Here is a 20,413-nt window from a genome sequence, read left to right on the forward strand (position 1 = left end):
ATATTGAAGGTGTGGTGGGATAGGTAGGATGAGGGCCAGCAAAGAGCACAGTCACAGAGACCAAAGGAGTAAAGTTTTTTGAGGAGGAGGGGGTGGTCAACCATATCAAAGGCAGCCATAAGGTCCAGAAGTAGGAGTACAGAATAGTGTCCATTTTTTTGCAGTTAGTAAGTTTCACGTTCATAACACAGTTGAGATATACACAGGATACCTAGCGCCCAAAATTATTTACATTACTACAGCCTACACTCCATGTTTTCCATGTGTATGAATGATTGTTAATTGCCAGAGATAAACCGATAATGCTACTAAAAATTGCCCGTGTGTAACCCCCTGAAAGCTCATAAATTATAGAAGGAACAGTGTATTGAGTTATGAGGGTAAGAGATGGTGATAAAACTGGCTTTCTCTGGAAGTGATACGTCTCTAACTCACTATCACTCATGTTGTGTCCCCTAGATGCTGCCATTGGCCTGGCAGACTGGCAAGCTTCCCCGAGAGAGTCATCCGAGGACTTGATTAAAGACATAGACGTTCACACCGGCTGTGCCTGTACTGAAGAATGCTCGGCTACCCAGCAATGATCTCAACTTAAAAGCCCTGCAAACTGGGATGATGACTTTGTATGCGAGTGTAATCAATGTCATTGATGGTTATATGTCAGTTTTATGAGTTTATCAGAAATATTAATTATTCACTTCTGGAAGGAAGCATTCCCCAGCACACAGGCGACTTCCTCCCTAAATCCCAGGAAAGGCCTCTGCAACCTACGGATAGCCTAAATAAGCCAGAAATGGACGACACCTCAAGAAAATAGGCAACAGTTAACAAATGTAAATACAATGTCATGTTCTCAGACTTTTACATATGTATTAGAACGGTATTGGCACATTTAAATAAAGGTCATTTACATTGTGGGTTTTAAAAATCAGGTTTACTAATAAAACATTTAATTCTGCAACAGAATAGGCTCAAGAAATATTTTTATTTTTTTACAGGGAACCTGTATCCTCTATGTCCTTGTACACACGGTCGGACATTCCGACGGACAATGTCCGATTGGACCATATTGTCGGATAATCCGACTGTGTGTGGGCTCCACCTGACTGTTTCCATCGGAATATCCGACCGACAAAGTTTTAAAGCTGGGCTATAAAATTTTCCAACAACATGATCCGATCGGACAAAGTTTGTAGAGAATTTCCGGTCGGGCAAAGTGCCACGCATGCTCAGATCAAATTCCTAGACCAAAGCTATTGGCTACTAGCGTGAATGTAGTCCCGTCGTAACGAAATAACCTCATCACGTTACGAACGATCGGATTTTCCGTCAACTTTGTCCGACCGTGTGTATGCAACACTAGTTTCGGAAAAAATCCGTCGGACAAAATCCGACAGATTTTGTTGTCGGAATGTCCGACCGTGTGTACAAGTGTTAAGGGTTTCCAGATCTCAATTATCTACAATGGATCCAGTGCTGCATTTAGTAGCATTTATTGCTTTTGAATTCACCTTTTTTATATTGATTATTAAAGTGACTGTAAACCCTTTTTTTTTTAAAGCTGAGCTCTGGGAAGAAAATGTATTACATGTAAATGCTGCTGCCTTAAAGTGGATGTAAACCCAATGTCATCCTTTCTAAACGACTGCCATAGGGGTTATCTAGAAGGATATAGGTGCCTCCGGCATGTATACTTACCTGTCAAATGTCTCCCCTCTGTCTGTTATGAGACCCAAAAAACAGAATATTCTGTGGGAGGGTCTGTTGTCTGCAGCTCAGTGGGTGGAGTCGTGATATCAGTAGACTCCCCACCCACCTCTACACTCCCCTTGTCAATATGCATTTTCTCCTGTGTATTTCTTACACTGAACTTCTGCTATGATCTCTAACATCAAGTGAAAAGACTGGAAAGTAACCACATGACTTCAGCATGCCCAATCATGCTGAGGTGGGGAACATCCAATAAAAAATAAAATAAAAAAACAATGCATGTCTTAGGCTAGTGCAGGGGATATGTAAATCACCCGTCACTCACAGCAAGGGGGAGGATTTGACAAAGTTTTTCTGTTTGTCAAGATTTATCCCACTGAACAATAAGAGGATTGCTCAAAGCTGGATTAACTCTTTGTGACAAGACTGGGCTCAAATGATGGGAAATCTTATACTCTACATTATGACATAAAAAAAAAAAAAACACATTTTCGGGTTTATATCCACTTTAATACCTTAAAACTGTATTAAACCCAAAACTGTAATAAATTGCAGCTTAGCAATTGTTATGCCCCGTACACATGAGCAGATTTTCCAACAACAAATGTTCAATGTGAGCTTGTTGTCGGAAAGTCCGACCGTGTGTATGGGGCATAACAAATTGAAGCCAAACTCCAGCTCAAACATTATAATCAGTTACAGCAAACCGTTTTCTTTTTTCTCTTTTGGGATAAAGGTTGTACATGAATAAATAAAAGCTGATGATTTTAACCATATGAGCCTGGGAAGATTTACCCCCCTTCATGATCAGGCCATTTTTTTGCGATACGGCACTGCGTTATTTTAACTGACCATTGCAAGGTCGTGCGACGTTGTACCCAAATAAAATTGATGTCCTTTTTTCCCACAAATAAACCTTTCTTTTGGTGGTATTTGATCACCTCTACCGTTTTTATTTTCTGTGCTATAAACAAAAAAATAAAACAACAATTTTGAAAAAAATAAAACATTTTTTTTTTTACTTTCTGCCATAAAATATATCCAATGAAATAAAAATAAAAAATAAAATGTATTCATAAATTTAGTCCAATATGTATTCTGCTACATATTTTTGGTAAAAAAAAAATCCCAATAAGTGTATATTGATTAGTTTGCGCAAAAGTTATAGTATCTACAAACTATGGGATATTTTACTTTTTTTTTTTTATTAGTAATGGCGGCGAACAGCGACTTATAGTGGGACTGCGACATTGCAGCATACAAATCAGACACCTGACACTTTTGACACTTTTTGGGGATCAGTGACACTATCACAGTGATCAGTGCTAAAAAATCTGCACTGTCACTGTACTAATGACACTGGCTCGGAAGGGGTTAACATCAGGGGCGATCAAAGGGTTAAATGTGTTCCTAGGGTCACCCCACCCCATCCCTTTAAACATACCTCCCAACTTTTTAAGATGAGAATGAGGGACACCTATTAGCATGCGCACTCCAGACCCGGAAGTGTCGGATTGTGCACTAGGTACGTGTTCTGGCACAGGGCGGCCTCTCTGCCGCAGTATATGTGCATGGGGAGGTCCACATACGGTTGAAGTATAAGTAAAGGTGAAGATACATAGCTCCCAACTGTCCCTGATTTGAAGGGACTGTCCCTGATTTGGAGCAATGTCCCTTTGTCTGTCATTCTTCGTCATTTGTCCCTCATTTTGGTCTGATCTATATAGATGTATATATAAAATGCACTTTTTATCTTTCAAAAGGTGTTTCCCAGAGCTAAACCTCTCATCCAATTTATTCTGAGCATGCGTGGCACTTTGTCCGAATTGTCGGAATTTGTCTACAATTGTCCGAATTGTCTACACACGATCGGAATTTAAACGATCGGATTCTGTTGTCGGAAAATTTTAGATCCTTCCCTCAAACTTTGTGTGTCAGAAATTCCGACGGAAAAAGTCAGACGTTCGGATTTTCAGACAGCACGATCCGATTTTTTGGAAAGTCTGACCGTGTGTACAAGGCATAATACACACCTCCCAACTTTTTCAGATGGGAATGAGGGACACCTATCAGCAAAAGTATGTAGGCATAAGACACACCCCCTTGCCACGCCCCCTTAAACTTTACAAAAAAAACAAGGTTGGTTAAACCCACAAGTGCTTTTTTTACCACCACTATTCCTTTATATTGGCTTTTGGAATTTACAAATTCAGCAATTTAGAAATTGGATGAAAGGTTTAGCACCGGGAAACACTTTTTAATAGATAAAAAGTGCATTTTATATACAACTATATAGATCAGACCAAAATGAGGGACAAATGAGGAGGAATGAGGGACAGAGGGACATTGCTCCAAATCAGGGACAGTACCTTGAAATCAGGGACAGTTGGGAGATATGCTAATAGAGGGGAAATCCCACAATGGGGACACTAGTTCTGGTGATGTTCTCACTTTGTAGGGATATCCTCTCATTTCCTGTTTTGGCTATGGGACAGGAAGTGAAGGCAAATCCCCCCAATGGGACAAAGATTGCAAAAAAAATAATAATAAACCCTCACAAGGGTTATAACCCTCCCTTACTCTTACCCAAGATGAATAATAAAAAAAAAAAAAAGTTTTGCCTATAGTTCTACTTATACCAGCCCTGGCGAATGCGACGCCTCAACCCGCATTGGTATTCCGTGCCACATCCAGATTCCGAAAGCGGTCTGTACCGCAAGCTCAATAAACACTGGATAACCTGACAGAAGGTCGGTAATTGAAAACATGAAACTTTCTCCGTGATTACTTAACATTTACCACCAGGCTCTCATCACCGATGAAAAACAAAATCCAAATGATGTAATACGTTACAAGATTGTACGCTGCGAGCCATCGACTGCTGTCACCCGGTACAGCAAGTTTGTTACGGAACATTAGAGTTACCGGGGAAAATGCCTCGGACGCCGGCTTCTTTTATTTTCACACATCTGTAGCTCACAGCAGGCTCACGCTTTGGTTACAGTTCAATTCTTACAACTGGCAGTTTGCAAATGATTCTCCTCGCAGTGACAAGTGTAATGTGTCTGTGTATCTGGAAGGCAGAACTTTGCAGCCTGGCTGCGTATCGTCAGCGGGGGGTCCGGATTACAGCGCTGTCATATTTCAAGAATATACAGAATTACAAATGCATTACATGGCGGGGGGAGGATGGCAGATCGGCGGGTTTATCGGAGCCTGGAGCTTCCATATGCATGATGTGTTAAATTATTTTTTTTTATAGGCATTTTTTTATTTTTATTTTTTGCGCACCCGTTCGTATATTCTGACAATCCCGTCCGTGAAAAAGACAGTATTGAGATATGCAGATGACTTGTGAATGGGGTGGTGGAGCGAAGTATAGATTTGATTTTCTTTTCCTGGAAGGCAGATAAATTTTTAGTGCTGTAGGAACGTGATCGGGGTTAAAGAGGAAAAAAGGTAGAGGGCAAAGGACTAGTCAACAGTGACGGCCCGTCCATACGGGGATCAGGGGTGCCGCCCCCCCTAATCTATGCGCCCGGTCCCTAATCTACATGCAGGGCACCGGACGCATGGATTCCAAAGGTTTTTTTTTTTCTTTTAGAAGCACCTGATTGGAACCTGAGATTCTAATTGGCTTAAAAAAAGGGTGGGCTTGGGGCGCAGAGCACTACGCCCTGAGCCCACCCAGTTGTGTGACAATAGCCAATAAATATTTAAATATAAATATTAATCATTAATCATTAAGCACAAGATGTATGTGTGAAATGCGTCTACATGACCACAGTTTGGTGTCTTTGGTGTTATCTTTGTGAAACAAAAATAAAAGGCAATCGGAAGTTCTGGATGTGCAGCCATTTTCTTCTTTCCAAGTTTACCACGGAGACGGGCCGGGGCTAGCACTCTGCAAGATACTCCAATCAGACTTATCTTTATACACCTGGAGTAGCGGTTATTTTTCTTGTATACCTGCAGTATCAGAATGTTACTTTTATTACAGTGTTTGTGGCAAAGTAAAAAAAAATTCTGAAGATCTGCAAGAAATTGTAGATTTAGAATGAGGATGGGTGGAATGTAATGTGATAGAATAATATATTTGGGCGGATTTACTTACACAGGCAAATAGACTGTGGGGTTGATTTACTAAGGCAAAAAGACTGTGCACTTTGCAAAGTGCAATTGCACTCTACAAGTGCAGTTGCTCCAGAGTTTAGTAAATGAGGTAAAGCTTTACTTTGCAAAGAATACCCAATCACGCGCAAGAAAAATGAAAAAAAAAAGCCTTTTTACTAGCATATGATTGGATGATGGAATTCAGCATAGCTTTTCCTCATTTACCAAGCTCTGGAGCAACTGCACTTGCAGAGTGCAATTGCACTTTGCAAAGTGCACAGTCTATTTTCCTTTAGTAAATCAACCTCTGTGTACTTTGTACTAATTTTCCTTAGTAAATGTAAATGTGGTAAAGCTTCACTTACTAAAAAATACCCAATAAGATGCAAAAAAAAGTACTTTGCTTGCACATGATTGGACGATGGAAATCAACAGAGCTTTGCAACATTACTAAGCTCTGGGGAAAATGAGTGCTACTGTACTTGTTAAGTGCATAGTCTATTTGCCTTTAGTAAATCAACCCCATAGTGGTTGATTTACTAAAGGCAAATACACTGTGCTCTTTTGAAATGCAGTTGCCCTCTGCATGTGCAGTTGCTCCAGAGCTTAGTAAATGAGGTAAAGCTTCACTTTGCAAAGAGTACCCAATCACGTGCAAGGAAAATAAAAACAACTGCATTTTTACTCGTACATGATTGGATGATGAAAGTCAGCAGAGCTTTCTGCTCATTTACTAAGCTCTGGAGCAACTGCACTTGCAGAGGGAAACTGCACTTTACAAAGTGCACAGTCAATTTGCCTTTAGAAAATCAACCCCCTATTTTTGATAATTGTCTGCAATGCTCTGCAGATGCATAGAGGGAAGCCCATACTTGCAATCTGGCATCTGCACCATTAACCTTAAAGCCCAACTGCAAGCAAATAAATTTGTATCCATTGCAGTGGAACTATCCACTTCGTTCCACTGGCACCAATGACGGGGCACTATTCTCCCATTGAAACCAATGATGGGGCACTATTCTTCCATTGAAAAAAATGATGGGGCACTATTCTTCCATTGAAACAAATGATGGGGCACTATTTAGCCCACTGACACCAATGATGGGGCACTATTCCTCCCACTGACACCAATGATGGGCCACTATTCCGCCCACTGACACCAATGATGGGCCACTATTCTGCCCACTGACACCAATGATAGGGACACTTTTCCCCCACTGATACCAATGGTAGGAAATTATTCCTCTCACTGAAACCAATGATCGGGCACTATTCTTCCCACTGACACCAATGATGGGGCACTATTCCGCCCACTGACACCAATGATAGGGACACTTTTCCCCCACTGATACCAATGGTTGGAAACTAATCCTCTCACTGAAACCAATGATGGGGCACTATTCTTCCCACTGACACCAATGATGGGGCACTATTCCTCCCACTGACACCAATGATGGGGCACTATTCTTCCCACTGACACCAATGATGGGGCACTATTCCTCCCTTTTAAATTCTTTTATTTCTTTGCAGAGATACAAAACATAGGTTATTAGGAATAATTACATATACAGAGCACTTTCTAACCACCACATGTTCTATTAGACAACATCAAAAAAGAAACAACATAATGTATTCCTGCCAATTTTATAGACAAAACAATATCAATTCCCCGTAGCGATCCCCTTCCCTCCCCTTCTCCCTTAAAGAGGGGGAAAAAAAAGGACAGGGAAGAGGGAGAGAAGAGAGGTACATCGACCCTACCCGCCAAAGGGTAAGGTTCGCATCACTCGACCAATTAGTCTAATCCTCAAGTTCCTCTCCAATCAACCTCTTCCCTTCTTCTGACTGTAAGAATATTTCCCAAGGAGCCCAGACTTGCAATATAGATTCCCTTTCCTCCGGAGGCATAGGGATCAATTTCTCCATGATCCCTATCCTATTCCTCCCACTGACACCAATGATGGGGCACTATTCCTCCCTTTTAAATTCTTTTATTTCTTTGCAGAGATACAAAACATAGGTTATTAGGAATAATTACATATACAGAGCACTTTCTAACCACCACATGTTCTATTAGACAACATCAAAAAAGAAACAACATAATGTATTCCTGCCAATTTTATAGACAAAACAATATCAATTCCCCGTAGCGATCCCCTTCCCTCCCCTTCTCCCTTAAAGAGGGGGAAAAAAAAGGACAGGGAAGAGGGAGAGAAGAGAGGTACATCGACCCTACCCGCCAAAGGGTAAGGTTCGCATCACTCGACCAATTAGTCTAATCCTCAAGTTCCTCTCCAATCAACCTCTTCCCTTCTTCTGACTGTAAGAATATTTCCCAAGGAGCCCAGACTTGCAATATAGATTCCCTTTCCTCCGGAGGCATAGGGATCAATTTCTCCATGATCCCTATCCTATTCCTCCCACTGACACCAATGATGGGGACACTTTTCTCCCACTGATACCAATGGTAGGAAACTATTCCTCCCACTGAAACCAATGATGGGGCACTATTCCTACCACTGACACCAATGATGGGGCACTATTCCTACCACTGACACCAATGATGGGGCACTATTCCGCCCACTGACACCAATGATAGGGACACTTTTCTCCCACTGATACCAATGGTAGGAAACCATATGATAGCAATGATGGGGAAATATTCCTCCCTCTGATACCAATGATGGGGCACTATTCCTCCTATTGACCACAGGTTCTATGTAATTCATTTTACTTCCACTGACCACCAAGTAGATTTTTCATTTAACACAAAAAGTTAAACTTTACCAGTCCGCTGTTTACACTTATATTATGGAAGATGACTTTTTCTATAAATCTACTTTTCGTTCTAAGAACTTTTAATGTGGGCGGACAGATCCACCTAAAGCTCCATGTCTTTCTTTAACCACTTATGCTCTGGAACAGTTTACGCTCTTTATGACCAGGTCATTTTTTGCAGTTTGGCACTTTAACTAGCGATTACGTGGTCATGCAACGCTGTACTCAAATTAAATTTAACATATTTTTCCCACAAATAGAGCTTTCTTTTGGTGGTATTTAATCATGGGGCATAACAATCTGAGGGCTCGTTCATACCAGGAGGTGCATCCGAGCATGCGCGCTTTTTTGCACACTCCCGCACATCGCATTTTTTAATTAGCTGCTTTATGCATGTGAAACAGCGTGATTTTAAAATTGCACAGCACCAAAACACATGGGGTGGGTTGATTTACTAAAGGCTCCAGATCTTAGTAAATGAGTTTAAGCTTCACTTTACAAAGAATACTTAATCACATGCAAGGAAAAAAAAAAGCATTTTTGCTTGCGCATGATTGGATGATGGAAGTCAACAGAGCTTCTGCTCATTTACTAAGCCCTGGAGCAACTGCACTTTAGTTCATGAACCCCTGTGTATCGGGGATGACTGAACTCCTGCACATGCACAGGAGTGATGTCACCCCACATTAGTCAATGAGGACGGCCGTGTAACGGAACGTTCTCCACTCCGCTTGAGTGCTTCAGTCATATACCACTTCCTCCAGTTTGAACATAAATATCAGATATTATAGCTTTTTTTCTGAATGCTCAGGTAAGCTTTATAAATTCAGCTCTTGGAAGGGATTTCGAGAAGACTGCAGATAAACATGTAGCGCACCCCACGTAGGAGCTGCTGGTGAATAGGTATCCCCCACCCTGCAGAGCCAGGCATACCGAATCGTGACAGTATCCCAAAGTCAAGAAACAGTACAGTGCTTGTTTTTATGTTTTTTTGAGGGGATACAACTTGGATAGGGATTCGGGAAATTATGGGATGCCCACTTGACTTATAACAGGTCTTCCAGGACAACTCTTCCTATATACAGCTATATACACTTCTCACTGCCTCCAGCACACTTGCTTGCAGAACTTCAGACTTTCCAGACGCTGGAAAACTTTAATGATCCTGGCAAAAAAGAGCAACAGTCAGATCCTATAGCAAAAAGCCCTTTACTGGCAGGGACCCCCGGACCCTTGGGTTGTGTAGCAAAAACAGTGTCCAGCTTCTATCACTGTGGCTACTGATCCCAGCACCACCTCTACAGGCACTGCCAGCCAACCTGGCTGCAGCTGCCCCTTTCACTAGTCCACCTGCCTAATGGTCCACAGTCCTCCCAGACTGTCACACTGACCAGCCACCTGGCTGGCTTCTCCCTGGAGATCTCCTGGACATATTGGCTCTCTCCCACTGTCCACACACCTACTCCCGTGCATCCAGGACAGTACTCCTCCATGTGTTGTAAGAGGATTCCTCCAGCACCCAATCCCAGATCCGAGGTCCCCCCTCCCAGACTAGGGGGCTACCCTCAAGGGCCACCAACAGCCTCCTCAGCACTCCATCTCCAGATTCGCCCCAACTGCCGTCTGCTGGCCTGACCTAGAGTATTTAAGAGGTGTCCTCCCCCTTCTAGCCCATTTGGCCAGGGATTTGCTGGGGCCCTCATTAATAATCCAAGCAGCTCATCCTAACCTCCCTCGCATTCTTCTGGAAGCTTCTCCAAGGTTCCAGCAAGTAGGGGAGGTACCAGAGGTGCTGCTTGATGAGACATTGAGCCTCCTTGAGTCACTCACCCTGACCCAGATTGAAACCAGCCTGGCTCACAGCCAAGCTAAATTTGCCTACACTAACATTAGCACCTACATTAAAGTGGTTGTAAACCCTTACAAACCACTTTGACCTACAGCTAAGCCTAGATTAAGGCTTACCTGTAGGTCCAAGAAATATCTCCTAAACCTATACGGTTTAGGAGATATTTGCCCGAAGACAGGCACCGCTGTCTACGGCGCATGCGCCGTAGACAGCAGCACGCAGGCGCACTGAGCGCGGCATTTCCAACAACAGAGCTGCCGCGCGTGTCGGCTCCTGTGCGCATGCGCGGGAGTGACGTCATCGCGGCTCCGCCGAATGACAGCGCCGGAGCTGCGAGACCCCACCGAAAAGATGGATGCGCCGGACTACAGGGGACAGCGGTGACATCGCTGGCTCCTGTGTCAGGTAAGTGACACATAATGGGCTACTATGCGATGCATAGTAGTCCATTATGCTTTGCCTTTGCAGGGAATGAAAGAGGAAGTAAACCCATCAGGGTTTACTTCCTCTTTAAAGGGTGCTACAAACGAGTATTACGTATAATCGATGCAAAGGGATTTTGTTTAAGGATTATAACGGTGCCCAAGTACCTGAAAGATACAATTTTACTTAAAAAATATAAATGTTATCACATACGACAAGAACAGACAGAAGGTGCATAAAAAATGAGCAGAGTAAATATGCAGACATTAATACTGGCCAAGGTATTTGTATGCATGTAATGGTCACTGATGCATGTCGAGTCCCTACATGTCTCACCAAACAATGGCTTCTTCAGGTAATTTTATGGTCACCAGTGTTCAACAATGGCTAGTAGTAGCAGTAATTAGTAGTAGTAGTAACTCTAGTAGTAGTAGTAAAGCTAGTAGTAATTACTACTACTAGCAGTAGTAATAACTTATTACTACTAGTGCCATTGTTGAACACTGGTGACCATATAATCCCCTGAAGAAGCCATTGTTTGGTGAAACATGTAGGGACTTGAATGCATCAGTGACCATTCCATGCATACGGATACTTTGGCCAGTATTAATGTCTGTATATTTACTCTGCTAATTTTTTATGCACCTTCTGTCTGTTCTTGTCATATATATCTATGTAATACATTTTTAATTTTTTAAGTAAAATTGTATCTTTCATATACTTGGGCACCATCATAATCCCTAAACAAAATCCCTTTGCATCGATTCTACCAATACAAGGGATGAAGTGCCGGATCTTATGAGGTCACTCAACTCACACCCTTCCACAGCAAGTATAACGTATGTAGAAGGCAGAATATTAACAAGAGGCAGAAATTTATACTCTCACTATAATAGTCTCTATCCACCATTAAATCCAAGACAAGCCCCCTCTAGGAAGGGAATCATTTACTGACGCACATAAAACCCGCACATTTTCCACGTTATTACTCACGTTAAGCCATGTCTGGCATTTTTAGGTATTGCACACATTTTTTTTCCTCTGCTGGTTTGGTAAACATGTTTTTCTTGAGAATATTTGCTTAACAAATGGAAACAGAAAACTCCCCAGGCCAGTTTTCTATATAATGCAATTACACTGAGCTGGAGGCCAATACGCGTTCCAGGCTTTCATAGTTACTCCAGTGTACTTTAAAGAAACATGGTCATAATCATCCATTTATTAAGGACACGTTGGAATGGTTGGGCCCTAATGATCAATCTCTGCCCTGCTTGGAATGAGCTGAATAAAGGTCAGCCTGTCTGAGAAGGACTCTGAAGTTATATTTGTGAATTGTAGACTCTTTCATCTCCTCCGCTTGCATAACATCAGATGAAGTGTACAGATGTCTTGCGCCATGAGCCAGCAGGTGAAAGGAATTGTAAGTATTCTCAATGACCTACGTTACCAACACAGTGATGTCATTACAGGTAATTACTCTTTATTGGAATGTCTAATTATAGCAATATAAACAATTTAGAGCAATTTGCTCTGTAAAAGTGTATGAGCTAACATTGCCGCCCACTTCCATTCCAGGCCTTTTCTGTCACTTTTTCTGTATTTTGTGCAAGAAAATTACTGTATTTATCGGCATATAACACGCACCTTCAATTTAAGAGGGAAGTTTCAGGAAAAAAACATTTTTTGGAAAATAAACCACTTTGAAGCAAAATAATGGTCAGTGCCCATCAATGCAGCCTGATCAGTGCCCATCTGCAGCCTCAGTGCAGCCTGATCAGTTCCCACCTGCAGCCTCAATGCAGCCTGATTAATGCCCATCTGCAGCCTCAATGCAGCCTGATCAGTGCCCACCTGCAGCCTCAATGTAGCCTGATCAGTGCCCATCTGCAGCCTCAATGCAGCCTGATCAGTCCCCACCTGCAGCCTCAATGCAGCCTGATTATTGCCCATCTGCAGCCTCAATGCAGCCTGATCAGTGCCCATCTGCAGCCTCAATGCAGCCTGATCAGTGCCCATCTGCAGCCCCAATGCAGCCTGATCAGTCCCCCCCTGCAGCCTCAATGCAGCCTGATCAGTGCCCATCTGCAGCCTCAATGCAGCCTGATCTGTGCCCATCTGCAGCCTCAATGCAGCCTGATCAGTACCTATCTGCAGCCTCAATGCAGCCTGATCAGTGCCCATCTGCAGCCTCAATGCAGCCTGATCTGTGCCCATCTGCAGCCTCAATGCAGCCTGATCAGTTCCCATCTGCAGACTCAATGCAGCTTGATCAGTACCCATCTGCGTGACTCAAGGCAGCCTGATCTGGGTTAATTATTTATTTATTATATTTTATTTATTTTTACACTGTTGCTTTCATTTTTATTTTGGTCACTTTTATTGCTGTCACAAACAATGTAAACATCCATGTGACAGCAACAGGCACTACTCTTTATAGAGAGATCTGGGGTCTATAAGACCCCAAATCCCTCCTCTCCCCTTAAGACAATCAAAACACCAAGATCAGTGTTTTTTGAATTATTATTATTATACACGATTTATGTAGCGCCAACAGTTTATGCAATGCTTTACAATGTATAGGGGGGAAAGCACAATTACAGTACAGTTCAATACAAACAGGTACAGGAGGGCCCGGCTCATAGAGCTTATATTCTAAAGGGAGGGGTGGTGGTACAAAAGGTAATAGCTGCATAGAATGATTTGATGGGGTTGTTAGGTGGGTGTGGGATAGGCTTCCCTGAATAAATGAGTTTTCAGGGATCTCCTAAAGGTGGACAGGGTAGGGGCTCATCGGACAGACTGGGGCAAGGAGTTCCAGAGGACGAGAGATACTCTGGAGTAGTCCTAAAGGCGAGCATGAGAGGAGGTAACAAGGGAGCTAGAGAGCAGGAGGTCCTGGGAGGAACAGAGGGGACAATTTGGGCGATATCTGCAGATGAGGTTGGTGATGTAGCTGGGGGGGGGGGGATGTTGTGAATGGCCTTGTATGTTGTGGTTAGCATTTTGAATTTTACACGGTGGGGTAGGAGAAGCCAGTGAAGGGATTGGCAGAGAGGAGCAGCAGTCACGGATCGGTTAGTGAGGTGTATTAGACTAGCAGCAGAATTCATAATAGACTGAAGGGGGGATAGCCTGCTTAAGGGTAGGCCATTAAGGAGGAGAGATTTGCAGTAGTCAAGGCGGGAAATAATCAAGGAGTGAAGAAGTTGCTTTGTGGTGTCATTAGTCAGGAAGGGTCGAATTCTGGAGCTGTTGCGGAGGTAAAGGCGTCAGGATTTAGCCAGTGATTGGATATGGGGGTTGAAGGAGAGGTCGAAGTCAAGGACCCTGACATGTGTGGAGGGACCAATGGTTGTGTTGTTGATATTAATGGTGAAGTCACGGGGGGGGGGGGGGGGGTTACCGTGAAGGAGGAAATATAACAAGCTCAGTTTTAGAAAGATTGAGTTTAAGCAAGTGGTGTGACATCCATATCGATATATCATTCAGTAAGTTTCAGGTCTGTGAGGAGATCGAGGGGGTGAGTTGAGGAGTGGAGAGATAGATCTGGGTGTCATCGGCATAGAGGTGGTATTGGAAGCCATGGGACGTTATCAGCTGGCCCAAGGACAGAGCCTTGGGGTACCCCAACAGATAGAGGAAGGGGAATGGAGGAGATGGAGTTGTAAGTGACATTGAAAGTGCGCTGAGATAGGTAGGAGGAGAACCAGGATAAAGTAGAATCACGGAGGCCAAATTTTGAATTCTTTTGATCTTTGAAAAAATTGTGACGTTGATATCCAGGTAAACTGGAAGTGATGTCAGGTCATCCATCACTGCCAGGTTACCATAGTCGAGAGCCGATCAAAGCTGTAGGTATCATCCCAGTATAATCACCCAAAGTCCAACAACGTACGGGTAGTCCAGAATTGGTTAGTGTGCCTTAATTGTTCTGTTTCCAATGCCTTTTTTTTACACATTGACACAGCTCTTTAGACCCAATCTGTCTGGATAGTATGGTCACCTGCTGTTTGGCACTATCCACAGGCAGCTTAACTCTACAATAAGATGCAGACATTAAATCCAAAGCTAATTTACTTCAGATAATTGCAGTAAAGAGGATGTTTTTCCAGACTTGTGAAGTGTAAAAAGACTTTATTAATCCCTGTCTCTGCAAAGTACTAATACTGAGGGAACATGGAAAAAACAGGAAAGGTCTAGCTAGGACTGAACTAACTCACACTAAATAAGAGGGGAGATACCAATTCACACAAAACACCCCTAGATGTCATCATACTATGGAACAATTATAACCTCAGGTAGTTCAATAAAACAGAGAACAGTTACATGAAAGTGGGGCACAACATTAACCATCTTGTTTCACCGTAATGGCAGTGTGACGGGAGTCACTTTGGGGCGGGGGGCTGGTGGAACCCAGAATCCCTTGGAGAGGTTGGGAAACCCTTTCCCTGTATCTATTAGGGGCACAGGGTGACCAAGAAAATAATGGACATTAAGAATGTGGCTTGGATTACTTAAAATGAAACAGTAATATTTATCCACAATATCTCCCAGGAAATATACAAAGACTATTCCTGGTTTATTTGATTCTCAACTATACATGTTAATTGAAAGAGCTGATCACATTGGCCTCAGTACTGTCCCTTGTAATAGAAAAAAAGATAAAAAAGTCAAAAAGACTTCCGATCTCACATTAAGACTTAAAGTGGTGTTCCACCCAAAAATGTAATCTCCGCTTATCTGGTCCCCCCCCCCCCCGGTGTCACATTTGCCACCTTTCGGGGGGGGGAGCAGATATCTGTCTAATCCAGGTATTTGCGCCCACTTCCAGCAAAAGATCGCTGCAGAATCCACAGCAATTTATGCCGACCCCTTCTCCGCCCCCCCCCCCCCTGATGTCTTCTGGGAGACACACAGGTCCCTGAGGACAAGTAGAATGTGCAGCGTGACTTGCGCATGCACAGTAGGGAACGACTGCTCCGGTAAATGGCGGGAGGCCCTCTCCCACCACCAATAAAAGTGATCACACGGCGAATCCGCTGCAGAGACCACTTTTAGCAGAAAGAGGAACGTCCGCCATTTAAGAATATACCGGGGTTATGGAAGCGCTGCCATAACCCCGGTATTCTACCTCAAAGTACCGACATACAACAATGGCAGGCGGTCTGGAAGTAGTTAAAATTATTATATCCATGAAAAAAAAAGTCTCAGCTTTTAGTAATACTTTAATATAAAAGATTTATATTGCCCTTCCACCCTTAATATAGTTTCATGTCTGACTCCTAGTTAAAATGCCCATATATCCTACTTCTGGGTGTATTTACTATTATATATATATGATATAAGCAGTGGCGTACCAAGATGGGGGACAGGTGCGCGGTCCGCCCCGGGTGCCGCACATTAGGAAGGTGTCAGTCCAGGGGTGTGCAGTGTGATCTGGAGAGGAGATCGCAGCAGGACCGTCATAATGAGCGCCCGCCCCTGCACTTTCCCAGCTTTGTAAGCATCAAAAGTTCACAGGTTGGCAGGGGGCCCAGCAGTTTGGGGTGAGGGCAACTGCCTGTCTCCCCAGTCATCCAATCAGGCAGGCTGTCCCTCGATGATCTTCAATGTCTCCCGAGGTAGCTAGAGTTGGTGGGCGGAGCCGGGGGTGTGGCTGCATCCTCCACTCTTCCCAAAGACTCATTCACTGGCTGATCCTGCAGTTGAAGGAGGAGAAAGAGGAGAGCCCACAGGAGCCACGAGTTTCATCATCTGCAGCACCAGGTATGCTGTAAGTGAGCACATTGTCACTGTGGGAGTAAAGATATTCTCGCGCCAACCTATGTGCCCTACAAAAGAAAAGAAAATTGTGGTTGCAGCAAAACACCGGCAGGGGTACTAACCCTCCCCAAAGTAAGTGATAATGAATAAAAGTGGTGTTGCGCTCCGGCTAAATAAATGTGATATACTAAAATAACCTAGCTAATACCTTAGTAGCAGCAGGAAAGTAAGAGATGAATGTTAAACTACGTGTTTAAATAAACTCAGACAATGTGCGTAACCTCTTGGGTGCAATACATCAAATTGTGCTTTTGACAAAAAAACAAGCTTAAATCAGGTGATGTACAAAATCCTCCATATAGAATCCAAAATATCAGTGAATCAACATGCAATCCACATAAATTAGTAAATTAAACAGTGTAAAAAATATATACCTATATTAGTAGAAATAATACTAAAAATAACGAATGTGATGAGATTTATAAGTGCTAGAAGTGCAACTTGAGGGGGTGCAGTGAACAATGGTGATAAATCAAAAAAATCAAAAAAATGCACAAAGTGCTAATAATAATATTTGGACTCCAAACGCAGTGAAGATGTGCTCTAAAACACGGCTCCAATGTAGCTATTAACATAAAAGTTCACTATAATCATGCAAAAAAATGTCCATTCAGTGATAAGCAGAACGATATCCTGCGTGCCCGGAGAAAAACGGGGAGTAAGTTCCACCAGTGCTCCTGTGCGTATTGTATCCTCACAATAGGTGCAGTAATTACCTTACCTTACTGCTGTAAGGTAAACAGCATTCCCAAAACAACACTTGTTATCCGCTGGTGTGGGTTCAATAAATAGCACAACTCTGGACACTCATTCCACCGTAGGCACGATGTATCATGCAGAGAAAACAAGGGGAACACTCCAATGGTGAAGTATGTATTCACAGTTTTATTTAGATACAAAACGAAGCTTGGGTACTCACATTTAAAACGAATAAAAATAAGCACAGTAAAAACGAACGAGCGGCACGTTCGTACTTCCGGACGTCACTTCCGGTGTCCTCACTAACCAATTGCGTTCCATTTGCGTTTCCATTTCCCCCTCAAGTTGCACTTCTAGCACTTATAAATCTCATCGCATTCGTTATTTTTAGCATTATTTCTACTAATATAGGTATATATTTTTTACACTGTTTAATTTACTAATTTATGTGGATTGCATGTTGATTCACTGATATTTTGGATTCTATATGGAGGATTTTGTACATCACCTGATTTAAGCTTGTTTTTTTGTCAAAAGCACTATTTGATGTATTGCACCCAAGAGGTTACGCACATTGTCTGAGTTTATTTAAACACGTAGTTTAACATTCATCTCTTACTTTCCTGCTGCTACTAAGGTATTAGCTAGGTTATTTTAGTATATCACATTTATTTAGCCGGAGCGCAACACCACTTTTATTCATTATCACATTGTCACTGTATACAGTCCTAACCTGCCCCATAATACCCTATACAGCAGTGGCGGGCGTTCATAAGGGCGCACGGGCGCTGCCCTCTCGCTCCTGCCACCCCCTCTAGCACCAATAGATAGATTTATGTATGGCATGAATCTATCTATGGCCACCGCTGCCACCCCCATTCAGGCGCCAGGCACCATTTCGGGTGCAGGGCGCCTGAATTACAGCAGCGGGGGGGTGTTTTTGAAGCACCTGATTAGAGCCTTAGGCTCTAATAGGCTTCAAAAAAAGTGGCCTGTGATTGCCATACTAGGCGCTCTCAGGTCACTCAGCTGTGTTAGAAAAGCGAATGATTATTCACTTTCCTAACACTAAACTGCCTCTCCGCCAATCAGGTGCTCGGATCTGTTACCCATCACCTGATTGGTTGAAATGATAGGTGCTGTGATTGGACGTCAGGCGTCCAATCATAGCAGAGGACGGCAAGAGAGGACAGGAGAAGTCATTGAGGAGCTGCCCCACCTAGACAGGTAAGTGCAAACGGCGGGCTGGTGGAGGGCATACTGGCAGTATTTGATATGGCACAAAAGCTGCGTTTGATGGGGCACAGTGAGAGCAATTGATGAGCACAGTGGTGGCAATTGATGGGCACAATGGCGGCAATTGATGGGCACAGTGGTTGCATTTTATGGGGCACAGTGACTGTGTTTGATGGCACAGTGGCTGCGTTTGATGGCACAGTGGTGGCAATTGATGGGCACAGTGGCTGCGATTGATAGCGCAGTGGCTACGAATGATGGCACAGTGGCTGTGATTGATGGTACAGTGAGGCTGCAAGTGATCAGGTTTTTTTCAGAATATTTTGAGCACCAGCAGCTACTGCTATACAGCCCTATCCTGCCCCCATAATACCTTATACAGCCCTAACCTGTCCCTATAATACCCCATACAGCCCTAACCTGCCCCCATAATACCCTATACAGCCCTAACCTGCCCCTATAATACCCCATACAGCCCTAACCTGCCTCTATAATACCCTATACTGCCCTAAACTGCCTCTATAATACCCCATACAGCCCTAAACTGCCTCTATAATACCCTATACAGCCCTAACCTGCCCCTATAATACCCCATACAGCCCTAAACTGCCTCTATAATACCCTATACTGCCCTAACCTGCCACCATATTACCCTATACATTCCCAACCTGCCCCTATAATACCCTATACAGTCCTGACCTGCCACCATAAAACCCTATACTGCCCAGGCCTGCAACTTTAATACCCTATACTACCCTAACCTGCCACCATAATACCCTATACAGCCCTAGCTGGCCACCATAATACCCTATACTGCCCAAACCTGCCACCATAATACCTTATACAGCCCTAACCTCCCCTATAATACCCTATACTGCCCTAACCTGCCACCATAATACCCTATACTGCCCAGACCTGTCACTATAATACCCAATACAGCCCTAACCATATCGCCCCAGTACCATACCATTCTGACACCCCAGCCCTTCTGATCCCCCCCAATACCATAACCTCCTGACACCCCAGCCCTTCTGATCCCCCCCAATACCATACCCTCCTGACACCCCAGCTATTCTGAACCCCCCAATACCAAACCCTCCTGACACCCAGCCCTCCTGATCACCCCAATACCATACCCTCCTGACACCCTAGCCCTCCTGATACCACCAATACCATACCTTCCTGACATGACACCCCAGTGCCATGCCCTCTTGAGACCCCATCACTCCTGATCCCCCTGTACTGTGTCCTCCATATCTCTCAGTACCATACTATCCTAACCCACCAGTACCTTGTCCCCCTGACCTCCCTGTACCATGCCCCCCGACCCCTACCATACATGCTACTGACCTCTGTATGCCGCCCTACATGCTACTGACCTCTGTATGCTGCCCTACATCCTACCAACCTCTGTACACCGCCCTAGATGCTATTGACACCTGCACACTGCCCAACATACTACTGACCTCTGTACACTACCCTACATACTAATAACCTCTGTACACTACTCTACATACTACTGACCTCTGTACACTGCCCTACCTACTACTGACCTCTGTACACTGTCCAACATACTACTGACCTCTGTACACTACCCTACATACTACTGACTTCTGTACACTGCCCTACCTACCACTGACCTCTGCACACTGCCGCACATCCTACTGACCTCTGTACACTGCCTACATCCTACTGACCTCTGTACACTGCCTACATCCTACTGACCTCAGTACACTGCCTACATCCTACTGACCTCTGCACACTGCCTACATCCTACTGACC

General features: G+C 43.7%; 2 protein-coding genes across 2 annotated transcripts in view; both read left to right on the forward strand.

The window, feature by feature from the left end:
* The window catches only part of LOC143926554 (vitellogenin-1-like), a 269,217-nt gene extending 268,251 nt beyond the window's left edge, over nucleotides 1-966 (forward strand). Inside the window, exon 35 of the mRNA XM_077450393.1 lies at nucleotides 460-966. Within this exon, the coding sequence (XP_077306519.1) occupies nucleotides 460-584 (125 nt within the window). The 3' untranslated portion in view covers nucleotides 585-966. The remainder of the gene's footprint in view (nucleotides 1-459) is intronic.
* Nucleotides 967-12,019: 11,053 nt separating this feature from the next.
* Nucleotides 12,020-20,413, forward strand: part of LOC143926555 (quinone oxidoreductase-like) — a 126,851-nt gene continuing 118,457 nt past the window's right edge. Inside the window, exon 1 of the mRNA XM_077450394.1 lies at nucleotides 12,020-12,293. Within this exon, the coding sequence (XP_077306520.1) occupies nucleotides 12,258-12,293 (36 nt within the window). The 5' untranslated portion in view covers nucleotides 12,020-12,257. The remainder of the gene's footprint in view (nucleotides 12,294-20,413) is intronic.

Source organism: Lithobates pipiens, unplaced genomic scaffold, assembly GCF_037356315.1.
Source record: "Lithobates pipiens isolate NorthernLeopardFrog02 unplaced genomic scaffold, aLitPip1_a1.2 Scaffold_23, whole genome shotgun sequence".
Lineage (NCBI taxonomy): Eukaryota > Metazoa > Chordata > Amphibia > Anura > Ranidae > Lithobates > Lithobates pipiens.